At 43.8% G+C, this 14702-nt stretch overlaps 1 protein-coding gene across 2 annotated transcripts; it reads right to left on the bottom strand.

Annotated features, from left to right (window-relative positions):
- Positions 1 to 694: 694 nt before the first annotated feature.
- NONO (non-POU domain containing octamer binding) lies at positions 695 to 14301 on the bottom strand. Of its 2 annotated transcripts, none has more exons than XM_056539280.1 (11): positions 14101 to 14301; positions 12301 to 12441; positions 12011 to 12204; positions 10372 to 10673; positions 9295 to 9390; positions 8758 to 8954; positions 2064 to 2148; positions 1869 to 1971; positions 1453 to 1492; positions 1244 to 1356; positions 695 to 1135 (listed from the first exon to the last, which is right to left on the bottom strand). In XM_056539280.1, the coding sequence occupies exons 1-11, from the start codon at positions 14276 to 14278 to the stop codon at positions 1004 to 1006; spliced, it is 1581 nt and encodes a 526-aa protein (XP_056395255.1). In that variant the 5' UTR covers positions 14279 to 14301; the 3' UTR covers positions 695 to 1003. The 2 variants fall into 2 exon arrangements, with proteins under 2 accessions (XP_056395255.1, XP_056395256.1); XM_056539281.1 differs by lacking the exon at positions 14101 to 14301 and adding an exon at positions 13803 to 14034.
- Between the last annotated feature and the right edge of the window lie 401 nt (positions 14302 to 14702).

The following is a 14702-nucleotide window of genomic DNA, read 5'->3' as shown; positions in this document are numbered from 1 at the left end:
GCAGATTTCAATGTACACTAGATGACTGAACAGAGCTACAATTCCTGCACATCAAATATGCGCAAGATACTTTAGGTGTGACTAGGCTCCAAGGCTACGCTCCCACTAGGGTTTTATGCCAATTTTACAGCTCCAATCCTTTAGGGCAGATAGAGGCATATTTTTCAGCCATAAAATCAAGAATCATTTGGCTATTTACATGTTAAAATACAGATGTATTTTGGTAGGTAATTTGTCACATAAACCATAAACAGCCCAAATGAATTAGTCCTTTATTACATTTCTAAATGTAGATATATTGTTTTATTGACCTCATGTTGATATACAGACAGAAAAGAAACCAAACTAGGGGGGGGGGGGGGGGAATTAAAATCCCATTTATTTATGAACTGCTTTCACATTGCCAAGTAATTAAACTCCTGCAGAAAATGCTGAGGAATACACATTGAGGATGGTGACATGACACCAATTTAAAGGTTAACAGAACACATGACAGAAGCCATGGGACTTTAGTGATAACTTAACAAGCCCAATGGGCATAAACATGATGAGGAAAAAATAAAAAAAATAAAAAGTACAAAACACTACATATAGTATGGTCCATAACAGGAGGAAAAAAAATACATATAAAAATGAGCTTTGCCACTAAAACTCAGGGCAACTGTGTGGTTGCTTTCTTGGGACAGTAATAGTATGGTGGATTGAAGAGGAAGGTATGGGAGGAATAGTGGCCCTTTTACAGCTTAGCATTGTCCAGAAGTGATCACACTATTTTTTTTTTTTTTTTTTTAGAAAAGATGGTCAGCAGTATATTTCCTGGAAAGTTTACAATTTTTTCAGCTATATTCCCCTCTCAACCCTTAATCCCTCTACAAGTTGTGCCTAAAACATAGGACTGGTCTCCATTTGCACCAGAGAATGCCCTACAACATGAACTCTACAATACAAATCCAGTCATACTAATCTTGGGCAACTCATACAGCTGATGACATAAAAAAGGCTTTCAATATCTGCGACGCTTATTAGGGCCAAAGTCAGCTCCTGGTGTGCCACGTTGGAAAGCTTGTTGATTAGTTGCACCTAGAGCTTCAATGGTGGGAGGTGGTTGACCAAAGCGGTCGGCTGATGGTGGAGTCTAGAGGGAAAAAAAAAAAAAAAAAAAGATATTAAAATCCATGCCAGTGACATTTTAAAGGGGAAAAGAGATTCTTCCCCCCCCCCCCCCCCCCAAATAAGAACATACCATGCCAATTCCAGCTGCCTCTGGCATCATGGGTCCAGGTCCTGTAGGTGGAGCGGTCCCTGCAGGGACACTGGTGTTACCCAGTGATGAACGGTTGTTCATTCCCATTGCCCCTACAAAAAGAGGATTTTCAGTAATGTGTACAAGCGAACCATCATTTACAATACAGAATCAGAAAAACATACAATTAATTGCATAACTGCACTTACCAGGCATGGCCATTTGTGACATCCTCATGTCAGGTTCCCTCTATTTAAACAAATAAAAAAAATTTATTTTTGTTTTTAAAAAGGACATTGTTTAACTGTCAGGTATATTACAGCTTTTTTTTATGAACATCAAAGTCATAATGAGGATTATTAAAGAGAAAGCATAAATACAGTACTATAACCTCTTTTGCAGTGGTGAAGTAATCATAACCAGTAATGCCTGTATAAATCATATGTTAAAGGGGTATTCCCATTTCGTATTGTTATGGCCTGTTCCTACAAAATGCCACTTTATGGCAACGGAAGTCTAACCTCTGGGACCTCTAAGAATCCTGAGAATGAAGAAGCTACAGCACTAGTTCAGCTTTCAGTTCTACTGAACTCATACATTTTATTACAGGAGAAATGTTACTCACTGAATCAGGGTAGGCATTTTTGAAGCCTTCTTGTTGACGTCTGAGCATCTCCTCCTGCTGTCTACGCGTCTCCTCTTCACGCCTCCTGCGTTCTTCTTCATGTCTGTAAGAAAACAGTCAATGCTTTACCCAAGGATAACACCAAGTTTAGTTTGTATTCCATTTAACAGTGCATAGTGCACTGGTAAACTTTACCTCAGTTCCAGCTGTTTCCGTTTCTGTACATCTTGATTATGTAGTTCTTCCAATCTGCGCAATTCCTCCTGGCGCCTCATTAAATCTGTCAAGAGGACATTGACATGGATGTGGTTGAAATATCAGATATTTTGCCTTTGTTACACTTTGTTTTTGTATACAGCAATATTATGCATACAAAGTCAATCATGCCTTTTGTGCATGTCAAAAATAAACATGTACATCACAATCTTATTTTAATACGTCCATGGAAACCGGATTCCACTGTATGGTCCTTTTATTTTTCGTGTGTATAAAACGTACGTGACACAAACAAAAATTGTAATGTGAAGTCAGTCTAACAGACCAATTGTTACTTGTATTAGTTCAATTTCCTCCCTATAATAGTTACACTTCTTTGCCATTATAACAGCTACATATATACACTGCTCAAAAAAATATAAAAGGGAACACTTAGACAACACATTGTAACTCCAAGTCAATCAATTCTGTGAAATCACACTGTCCACTCAGGAAGCAACACTGATTGACAATCTATTTCACATGCAGTTGTGCAAATAGAACCTGGTTGTGAGGTGGTGACAACAGATCACTTCTCAGTTCCTATGCTTCCTGGCTGATGTTTTGGTCACTTTTGAATGCTGGCGGTGCTTTCACTCTAGTGGCAGCATGAGATGGAGTCTACAACCCACACAAGTGGCTCGGGTGGTGCAGCTCATCCAGGATGGCACATCAATGCGAGCTGTGGCAAGAAGGTTTGCTGTGTCTGTCAGCCTAGTGTCCAGAGCATGGAGGCGCTACCAGCAGACAGGCCAGTACATCAGGAGATGTGGAGGAGGCCGTAGAAGGGCAACAACCCAACAGCAGGACCTCTACCTCCACCTTTGTGCAAGGGGGAGCAGGAGGAGCACTGCCAGAGCCCTGCAAAATGACCTCCAGCAGGCCATAGATGTGCACGTGTCCACTCAAACAGTCAGAAACAGACTCAATGAGGGTGGTATGAGGGCCCAACGTCCACAGGTGGGGGGTTGTGCTTACACCGTGCAGGACGTTTGGCATTTGCCAGAGAACACCAAGATTGGCAAATTCACCACTGGTGCCCTGTGCTCTTCACAGATGAAAGCAGATTCACATGTGACAGACGTGACAGTCTGGAGACGCCGTGGAGAATGTTCTGCTGCCTGCAACATCCTCCAGCATGACCGGTTTGGCAGTGGGTCGGTAATGGTGTGGGGTGGCATTTCTTTGGGGGCCGCACAGCCCTCCATGTGCTTGCCAGAGGTAGCCTGATTGCCATTAGATACAGAGATGACATCCTCAGACCCCTTGTGAGACCATATGCTGCTGCGGTTGGCCCTGGGTTCCTCCTAATATAAGACAATGCTAGACCTCAGGTGGCTGAGTGTGTCAGCAGTTCCTGCAAGAGGAAGGCATTGATGCTATGGACTGGCCCGCCTGTTCCCCACCCCTGAATCCGATTGAGCCCATCTGGAACATCATGTCTCGCTCCATCCACCAACGCTGCGTTGCACCAGACTGTCCAGGAGTTGGCAGATGCTTTAGTCAAGGTCTGGGAGGACATCCCTCAGGAGACCATCCGCCACCTCATCAGGAGCATGCCCAGGTGTTGTAGGGAGGTCATACGGGCACGTGGAGGCCACACACACTACTAAGCCTCATTTTGACTTGTTTTAAAGGACATTACATCAAAGTTGGATCAGCCTGTAGTGCGGTTTTCCACTTTGATTTTGAGTGCGACTCCATAGTCACACCTCCATGGGTTGATAAATTTGATTTCCATTGATAATTTGTGTGATTTTGTTGTCAGCACATTCAACTATGTAAAGACGAAAGTATTTCATACAATTAATTCATTCAGATCCAGGATGTGTTCCTTAACCCCTTAAGGACCGGAGGTTTTTCCGTTTTTGCATTTTCGTTTTTTGCTCCTTGCCTTTAAAAAATCATAACTCTTTCAAATTTACACCTAAAAATCCATATGATGGCTTATTTTTTGCGCCACCAATTCTACTTTGTAATGACGTCAGTCATTTTGCCCAAAAATCTATGGTGAAGCGGGAAAAAAAATCATTGTGCGACAAAATTGAAAAAAAAATGCTGTTTTGTAACTTTTGGGGGCTTCCGTTTCTACGTAGTACATTTTTCGGTAAAAATGACACCTGATATGTATTCTGTAGGTCCATACGATTAAAATGATACCCTACTTATATAGGTTTGATTTTGTCGGACTTCTGGAAAAAATCATAACTACATGCAGGAAAATTAATACGTTTAAAATTGTCATCTTCTGACCCCTATAACTTTTTTATTTTTCCGTGTATGGGGCGGTATGAGGGCTCATTTTTTGCGCCGTGATCTGAAGTTTTTAACGGTACCATTTTTGCATTGATAGGACTTATTGATCACTTTTTATTCATTTTTAAATGATATAAAAAGTGACCAAAAATGCACTATTTTGGACTTTGGAATTTTTTTGCGCGCACGCCATTGACCGAGCGGTTTAATTAATGATATATTTTTATAATTCGGACATTTCCGCACGCGGTGATACCACATATGTTTATTTTTATTTTTATTTACACTGTGTTTTTTTTTTTATTGGAAAAGGGGGGTGATTCAAACTTTTAATAGGGGAGGAGTTAAATGATGTTTATTCACTTTTTTTTTTCACTTTTTTTTGCAGTGTTATAGGTCCCATAGGGACCTATAACACTGCACACACTGATCTTCTATGTTGATCACTGGTTTCTCATAAGAAACCAGTGATCAACGATTCTGCCGGATGACTGCTCATGCCTGGATCTCAGGCACTGAGCAGTCATTCGGCGATCGGACAGCGAGGAGGCAGGTAGGGGCCCTCCCGCTGTCCTGTCAGCTGTTCGGGATGCCGCGATTTCACCGCGGCTATCCCGAACAGCCCACTGAGCTAGCCGGGATGCTTTCGGTTTCACTTTAGACGCGGCGTTCAACTTTGAACGCCGCGTCTAAAGGGTTAATAGCGCGCGGCACAGCGATCAATGCCGCGCGCTATTAGCCACGGGTCCCGGCCGTTGTTAGAGGCCGGGCCCGACCCGCTATGACGCGGGGCCACGCCGTGGCCCCGCGTTATAGATCGGGAGTGGACACATGACGTTCCAGTACGTCATGTGTCCTTAAGGGGTTAAAAATCCTTTGGATAGGGGATAAGATGTCTAGGGTGGGAGTACCCCTTTCAGTTAAATCAAGAATATTTAGTCCTGTTTAATCCAATTTTCCACTTTACTATTGCTATTCTAAAACATACCTGTAACCTTGCAGTCTTCATTTTGACTACTGAACTTACAGAGAAAGCAAGTAGTCTCGGCTTAGTTTTAAGAAAGAGGCTGCTGGAAAGTGATCTCTACCGTATTACAGTGAGGTGACACCAATAGATAAACATAACAGGAGCTCAACCTCTGAACAGGTAGCAGAATTCTTAGAACCCTATCCCATACAAAGAATAAGATCTGGATATTTAGCATATTGTGCTAAAGTTCATCATTTTCCATAATGTAATGATAAAAATTAAACTTTCATATATTTTAGATTCATTGCACACTAACTGAAATATTTCAGGTCTTTTATTGTTTTAATACTGATGATTTTGGCATACATCATGAAAACCCAAAATTCCTATCTCAAAAAATTAGCATATCATGAAAAGGTTCTCTAAACGAGCTATTAACCTGATCATCTGAATCAACTAAGGACCGATTCCAGACCTTGGGGGACCTGCGGAAGGAGTGAACCGAGTCTGGAGTAGAAACATCCAGAGCCACTGTGCACAGGCGTGTGCAGGAAATGGGCTACAGGTGCCGCATTCCCCAGGTCAAGCCACTTTTGAACCAGAAACAGCAGCAGAAGCACCTGACCTGGGCTACAGAGAAGCATCACTGGACTGTTGCTCAGTGGTCCAAAATACTTTTTTAGGATGAAAGCAAATTTTGCATATCATTCGGAAATCAAGGTGCCAGAGTCTGGAGGCCAAAATCATTTATTGTGTCTGTCATAGGGCTTGCTGTACAGAGTGTCTGTTAAAAGCAGTTTAGAAAAGATGGCTACCCCCATAATAAGTGTACTGAAAAAGATTTTTTTCCCCTAATAGCAAAGAGCAAACGTGTCGGTATCTTCCGCTAAGAAAAAAAAGTATCTGGGATATAGATTCCTTTTAAATTGGAGTATTACAATAGACATGGTCAAATTTCAGGTTTATGGGCGACCCAGTGTCTGGATACACCACCATTCACACACTGATTCTTTATCCCAAAGGATAGGCAAACAATGTTTAAGCGCTAAAAACCCTTTTAATAAAAAAAAAAAAAAAAAAAAAAAACACAATCTGAAAGGGCAAGTTCTTTCTTTTTATATGCTACCACAAAAGCATTACTGTAGTAACACCAGGGCTGTGGAGTCGGACAAAATTTTGGGTACCTGGAGTTGGCAAACCATGCACCGACTCCTACTAAATTTAGATTGGAATAAAAAACGCAAGTTTAAATGTCCCAATTCACAAAAAGTTATAATTAATGACTTCTCTACTTTAAGAAAAAAGCCCAATGCATGCAGTGCCTCACGTAACCGCAAAACAAACATGTTAAGTGACTGAAGAAGCATGCTTTTCATGTGCTTCACTATATGGCACGCAACGCACAATTAGGAGCGGCAATACTTATACTTTCCATAGTGTTGTGTTCTGCTGTTACAGGGAACCCATGGGTAACCTAGCCTCTCACTGATAATGTTTTTTGCAGGACTAGAGACACTTGTATAAGTGAAGGGAATGGAGGGTCAATAGTTCAAGACTGAGGCTGTAAACCATTGGAAAAACTGCTGCCATTCAGCTAAGGCTATAAAAACTTGTAAACTCGATTGTTAGCTTAAAGGGGTACTCCGCCCCTAGACATCTTATCCCCTATCCAAAGGATAGGGGATAAGATGTCAGATCGCTGGAGTCCCGCTGCTGGGGACCCCCGGGATCGCCGCTGCGGCACCGTGCTATCATTGCTCTGTGCGTAATGACAGGCAATACAGGGGCCGTAGCATCGTTACGTCAAGGCTCCACCCCTCGTGACATCACGGACCGCCCTCTCAATACAAGTCTATGGGTGGGGTGTGGCGGTCACACCCGCTGCCATAGACTTGCATTAAGGGGGAGGGCAGTGATGTCACGAGCGAGTCCCCAGCAGCGGGACCCCGGCAATCTGACATCTTATCCCTTATCCTTTGGATAGGGGATAAGATGTCTAGGGGCGGAGTACCCCTTTAAACATGACTATGGGATTCTACTAGGGAAATCATGTTTTATAATAAATGCCCCTTCCTGGATACTCCCACTGCCCTATCTCCAGCAGCAGATCAGCACACAAACTGTTCAATACAGTAGACTGTTGGCTTCCCAGCCAGTAGTCCTGTGGTAATGACTAGAGATGAGCGAACTTACAGTAAATTCGATTCGTCACGAATTTCTCGGCTCGGCAGTTGATGACTTTTCCTGCATAAATTAGTTCAGCTTTCAGGTGCTCCGGTGGGCTGGAAAAGGTGGATACATTCCTAGGAAAGTCTCCTAGGACTGTATCCACCTTTTCCAGCCCACCGGAGCACCTGAAAGCTGAACTAATTTATGCAGGAAAAGTCATCAACTGCCGAGCCGAGAAGTTTGTGACGAATCAAATTTACTGTAAGTTCGCTCATCTCTAGTAATGACATGTATGTTGTCTTTCTTTCCTTCAAGGAATGTATAAAATACATTCGCATATTAATACAGAGGAGTCTGAGTCGGAAGTACAAAAAAAACTGCAAAGTCTGAACATTTATCTACCGTCTCCACAGCCCTGATTAAAGGGGTACTCCGGCACTTAGACATCTTATCCCCTATCCAAAGGATAGGGGATAAGATGCCTGATCGTGGGGATCCCGCCACTGGGGACCCCCCGTGATCTTGCACGCCGCACCACATTTGTTATCAGTCCCCGGAGCGTGTTCGCTCCGGGTCTGATTACCGACGACGTCACGCCCCGCCCCCTGTGTGACATCACACTCCGCCCCCTCAATGCAAGCCTATGGGAGGGGGCGTGACAGCTATCACGCCCCATCCCATAGGCTTACATTGAGGGGCAGAGCGTGACGTCACACGCCGCCTGCCCTGTGGTCGTCGGTAATCAGACCCGATTACTGGGTGGACTGATTATAAACGGGGTACAGTGTGCAGGTACAGGCATCTTATCCCCTATCCTTTCGATAAGGGTATGAGATGTCTAAGAGCTGGAGTACCCCCTTTAACACATCTGATGTAAATGTTTATAGAAAAGGGTAAGCCCTTTCTCTGCAACTTTTCTTCTTGACCAACATTAAAAGGGTTATTCAGGAAAAAAACTTTTTATCAACTGGCTCCAGAAAGTTAAACAGATTTGTAAATTACTTCTATTAAAAAAGTTAAAGCAGCAAATTCGCATAGCAAAACTCTTCTACTCTGTGCAGTTCCCGACACAAGCAGAGATGTCAGCAGGGAACACTTGTCAGACAGAAAAGAACAACTCAACTTCAGCAGCTGATGATTTTTTAATTAGAAGATCTATCTCTATATAAAAAAGTTTTTTCCTGGAATACCCCTTTAATCATTGTATTATATAATATTTTGTATCTTAAAGACAGTTACCTTGACGCATAAGCATGACCTGGTGCTCATGTCTTGCTGCCTCCATCTCCAGTTCCATCTTCTCCTGTGCTTCTTTAATGTTTCTATCTACTTGATCCTGCTGCTGTTTTTCCATTTCAATAAGAGCTTTCCAGCGCATTGCATACTCATACTCAAAACTTCCAGGCTGGGCAAAGCGGGGAGGTTGCTCTCTCTCCCTATGACAATACCACAGAAAAAAACAGTTTAAGTACATCTCAATTAGCTGAAAAGATCCTCTTGAAGGTGTCTGCCTTAAAACTTAGTCTACCATAAGGGTAATTCTGCACTAAATGGCTTGATAAGAGCCTTTATATACTATAACGGAAATAGGTCACCAAAAAGGGTTGAAAGATATCTTGGTAGTAATGTGGGTAAACCGTACACTGAATAATAGTCTTGTCGTACTGAAAAGTCCACAAGACTACCATGTGGTTTAATTGTAACTAATTTTCATGTAACCTGGCATAAACTATCCGCATATTATAAAGTAAAAAAACAGACAGGCAAAGTACATACTTGTGGTAGCCTTGATTCTTAACAATAAGTTTCTCAGGTAATCCTTCTTCATCATCAAGCTGGTCCATAGGTTCCACAGTTATAGGACGGGGAAAGCTGCACATCAACATGACAAATCAATGTCTTTAAAATCCCCATAAATTAAAAGAAGTTGCATGACATGCTTAAAGGGCTTTGTGTAAGCTGCCACTTACAGATACTAAACTGTGCTCCATATGTAAGAAAATAAATCACTTCACTAGGGTGTGCAGATTCCATATACTATTGGTATACAAAGATAAAAGGTAAGCCTATTCTGCAGTACTTTTAACTTATATTACGGTAGCAGATAAAACTGATGTCAGTCTACTGTTGGTTCTTTAATTTCCATTAAAGCTAAACATTGGTAATCTCATAAATAATCTCAATCTCATGTCTAGAAAGGGCTTCTCATCAGGATTCTGGGCATACCGTTATTATTTCCATAGTCTTTTACAGTGCTGAGGTACAAGACTTTGTTTGTTTATATATAAACAAGGCTCAAGTGCCCATGGGATGTTCCGAATAGCGGCTACAGTTTAGGGTTAGCCAACACCTCCATGCCAGTATCCATCCACCTACTCCACTTTGACAGCCACTAGTCTGTTTACTTCTTTACACCACTCCAATATAAATCACCAGGGGAAAACTACACAGCACCTGCGCAAGATTTCAATGAGGAAGAGAAGGAAACGTTTGCATGGAAGCGGTGAATAAGATGAAAATGCTTACTAACCTTGTGCTATGGAATGCCCCCTGGGCACTTGAATCTCATTTACATGTCAACAAAAAGTATTTAACAGGACTATGGAGACAAAGGTATGCTTAGAATCCTGTTGAAAAGTACTATCTAGCTATGGGCTTATTTGTATCTATTTAGCTGCTAAATAGTCAGCTTTAAACATTATTATATACTGTACTGCAAAGACAAGCAGGTAGGAATTGTAATGCACCTAACATTAAGACAAATCGATTATTAGTGCTCTTTTTACCAAAACAGATTATTTAGCTGAGGTAGGACTAAGCATAGAGTCATAAGGTATTTCTTTTAAAACTCACGCAGTAAGAAGATATGAGCCATCAGCACAGCGGTCAAGAGCCTTCCGTGCTGCTGGTTTAGATGCAAACTCCACTATTCCTTTGCCTGTTGGTCTACCACGATCATCCACAATAACTATAGCTCTTTCCACTTGGCCAAACATGGAGAAAGCTTCTTCTAAGAGATCATTAGACACAAACTGAGGAAGGTTCCGCACTGACAATGCAGCACTGTGGCAGGCAAAGCGAACACGCAACTGCTTTCCACGGATAGGAAGATTATCAAGTTCTGCCTTTGCTATCTCTGCCAGTGTCCGGGTTTCCTACAGAAGACAAAAATGAAGTAATGGGCAGTAAGGGCTATAGCTATGTTTACAGCCATAAATAAGCTTCTGAAAAACGTTTTACAATTCAGATATATATGTCTGGTGGAGATCCATGCAACGAAAGCTAGATTGGTAAAACAGTGTGGTAATTAAATGTAGTCTCTTATGCATTCAAATTAATTCTAGAAAGTTCTTAAAAGGGGAGATGGGGGGGGGGGGGGGGGGGGGGAGTCAAACCCTTTTGATAACTGTGGGTTAATCCGAAAGCAATTTGACTGTTAGTATGCCATATAATTTGCTTTAGATGTATTTAACATGTTAGACTCTTAGGCTGGGTTCCCACTTAGTATATTGTTCATCAATTTGGTTAGTATTCTTAAAGGGGTACTACCGTGCTGACAACTTGTCCCCTATCTAAAGGATAGGGGATAAGTTGCCTGATCGCATGGGGTCCCGCCGCTGGGGACCCCCGCGATCTCTCAAGCAGCACCCCGCTCTTATCAGACCCCGGAGTAAACATCCGCTCCGGGTCTGATGGCTGGGTCGGTGATCGTGACGTCACAGCTCCGCCCCCGTGTGATGTCATGCTCTGCCCCCTCAATGCAAGTCTATGGCAGGGGCATGACACGCCTGTCTCGCCCCCTGCCATAGACTTGCATTGAGGGGATGGAGCGTGACATCACATGGGGCGGAGCCGTGATGTCACTATACTCCGGCCCCGTGATCGGCAGTCATCAGACCCGGAGCGATGTTCGCTCCGGGGCCTGATGAGAGCGGGGTGCTGCGTGTGAGATCACGGGGGTCCCCAGCGGCGGGATCCCGCACGATCAGGCAACTTATCCCTTATCCTTTAGATAAGTTAAGGGAGGGATTAAATATTGACCAATACACTACACGTGAACCAAGGCTAATGGTTAAAGGGGTTGTGCAGAAAGCAGAAAAGGTCCTACCTCTTCTGCCCCAAGGTCATCTTGAAACTATACTGTTTAGAGATAAAAGGGCGCAGGTGCATATACCAGTCATCGGGTGCTGGTTAAACTATACCCATACGCAATGTCCACTAGCTGCACAATGTTAAGGATGTAGCAGCAACATCATGCATCTATTGGACATCGAGTGTGGGCATAGTTTTGCCTGAATGCGATCATTAGGACAAGCAACAGTATTTGAACAGTAAACTTCCAAGACAACCAACTCCTTTAATTTTTACAGAAGAAGAAAAAAACAAGTAAAAAAAAACAAAAACATACTGATCAGCATACCAGCCACATTAGACACACTGGAACCTTACAGGGCACATACAGTTGTAATCCATACAATAGGACATTACTTACCAGCCTGATAAAACCAAAACCTTTGTCTTTGTGGATGAAGATTTCACCTGCCTTTCCAAATTTCTCAAACAATTTTCGCAACTCCTCTTCTGTAACATCAGGGGGTAGGTTACCAACAAAGAGCCGACTGCGCTGAGTAAAGGTCTTTTCCCCTGGTTTCCGGAAATTCTTCAAATCAATAGTAATACCTTCATCTAGACAGCAAATAAAAAGATCACTTACAGTAAGCTATAAGAACTTGGACACACTAGAGTGCTCTACTGGGCTGCTATGTTAGCCCAAACACTTACTGGGGCTGGGGTTTTGCTGTCCATTGGTGGGTGAATGAGTCTCCGATTCATACTGCTGATAATGGGACTGACCATATTGTGGCTTCTTATAAGCATGGTTCTGCTGCTCTGTTTTAAAGCCTCTGTTTCCCTGCATTTTATCTGGAAGAATAAAAACAAATGTCATCAACCTTTAGATACTCAACATCTGATCAACTAAGGCTCTGTTCACACAACACACCACACCGGTCCTGCATACAATTTGAATGTACTCATATTTGAAACTGTTAGAGATGTATTTTTACCCACTGACACCCACTAGGGAAAAAAAAAAAGAGTGTATTAAACAATATATTTTTATACACTGCACCATGATCCATCCCTGTGTCACTTTAGCATATTTCAGGCCCATAAAAAAGTTTAAGGATATAGATATCAGAGAATGTTTACAGTTGTACATCACACAGATTAAATAGAGCCTGACAGTGTTTCCTAAAGTTTCCTATTGAAAACACAAATGCCTAAGGGTTGCTTCCTCATACTATTCCCTTCTTCCCCCGGGGAGTAATGAATGGGATAAAAAAGGACCTAAAGCCACTAGGCACCCCATGAAGAGGCACCCGGCCCATAAAGAGGCACCCCAGGACCCGGCCCATAAATAGGCACCCCGCCCATAAAGAGGCCCCCCAGGACCCGGCCCGTAAAGAGGCCCCCCAGGACCCGGCCCGTAAAGAGGCACCCGGCCCGTAAAGAGGCCCCCCAGGACCCGGCCCGTAAAGAGGCCCCCCAGGACCCGGCCCGTAAAGAGGCACCCCAGGACCCGGCCCGTAAAGAGGCACCCCAGGACCCGGCCCGTAAAGAGGCACCCGGCCCGTAAAGAGGCACCCCAGGACCCGGCCCGTAAAGAGGCACCCGGCCCGTAAAGAGGCACCCCAGGACCCGGCCCGTAAAGAGGCACCCCAGGACCCGGCCCGTAAAGAGGCACCCCAGGACCCGGCCCGTAAAGAGGCACCCCAGGACCCGGCCCGTAAAGAGGCACCCCAGGACCCGGCCCGTAAAGAGGCACCCCAGGACCCGGCCCATAAAGAGGCAGCCAGGCACCCCAGGACCCCGATAGATTTACCATAAGATCTGACAGCGATAAAACCCATTACATGTATGAAGAATATACCCGTGACTACACAATTGTCCTCGATCCTAACGCAGTGGGGGTCGATGCAGCCTCTCATTCATCTTCTACCAGATCAATAGATCTAATATGGAATCGTTCATGAGAGAGACCTCCACGTCGGATAATACTCCCTATGCCTTTTTATAACACGGCCATTAGTGCTCAGGCTGTAGTGAAGCCCAGGAGATAGCCCTTATGACCAATACAGCAGCAGTCCTTCCATCCACGGCATGAATGGTCTGGGCCTACTAAACAAATCCATTCTTACAAGGGAAGACAGCCTGACACAAAGCGCTATAGACCGCCACCATCCCCGGCTCCAAGCTGGACGAGGCACCGCGGGGAAATTTACCTTGTCAGCCTGAGGTGCACTCCGCAGCGCCCGATGTTCAGATTCAGCCCCACGACCTCCCGCGCACGAAAGGAACCTCCTGCTTACCAGACGGAAACAGACCACAACCTAACCTGGGCAGGACTCAATCCTTTTGCTTCCACCTATTGGTCTACGCTTTCACGCAAAAGAATTCCTTTCCACTTGATGATTCGTCCTACAAACTGCTACTCAAAATACAAAGCCTATTCCAAATTCTAATTGGTCAGTTCTCGCTGCCTCTAACTAGTGACGATTCGTGGGTGTGAAACAGCAGGACCTCTGTATTGTTCGACAAGTTTGTATGAGAGCGGACGGAAGAGAAGAATAGAGCGGCTTCTGCGCAGGCGCAACTGGAAGTCATTGAAAGGAAAGACAACAAAAGATTGGCCAGCGTGAGGGTTGGGGGCAGGGTGGCCGTTTCCGTTCACGTCATCAAATCTTGGCCGCGGCGGCATTAGACACGTGCTGCATCGTTCATACAGAGTGCTTGTATTGTAAAAAAAAAAATATATAGATATAGATATATACACACACACACACACACATATGTATATGTACTTTGATGGGCAAAATGTAAATATCCAAGTGTTGTATGAGGGTAAAGGTATTGGTAATACTTGTATAACAGTGGTCTCCAAACTGTGGACCTCCAGATGTTGCAAAACCACAACTCATGCTGTGAGTTGTAGTTTTGCAACATCTGGAGGTCCACAGTTTGGAGACCACTGATGTATAAGGTTAAACTAGATCTGTATCTAGAGATGAGCGAATTTACGGTATGAATCCGACTTACAAGCATCAGCGGCTGACTCATTTTGTTTTAGGAAAAGATCACGTACAAGATCTGCTGCATATTTTGTGTAGCTGATTTTGCTACCC

This window comes from Hyla sarda, chromosome 9, assembly GCF_029499605.1.
Source record: "Hyla sarda isolate aHylSar1 chromosome 9, aHylSar1.hap1, whole genome shotgun sequence".
Classification (NCBI taxonomy): Eukaryota; Metazoa; Chordata; class Amphibia; order Anura; family Hylidae; genus Hyla; species Hyla sarda.
Note: the sequence above shows the minus strand (reverse complement) of the source record. Positions and strands in the feature narration are given on the sequence as shown.

What these genes read in the sequence shown, in the direction of transcription:
- NONO (XM_056539280.1), bottom strand. Translation starts at nt 14,278, where the DNA reads ATGCCGCCGCGGCCAAGATTTGATGACGTGAACGGAAACGGCCACCCT. An exon ending in AAGAATCAAGGCTACCACAA is followed by an intron (nt 8,955 to 9,294) that starts GTATGTACTTTG and finishes GTATTGTCATAG; the next exon opens with GGAGAGAGAGCAACCTCCCC. An exon ending in GTCACAAATGGCCATGCCTG is followed by an intron (nt 1,357 to 1,452) that starts GTAAGTGCAGTT and finishes CTCTTTTTGTAG; the next exon opens with GGGCAATGGGAATGAACAAC.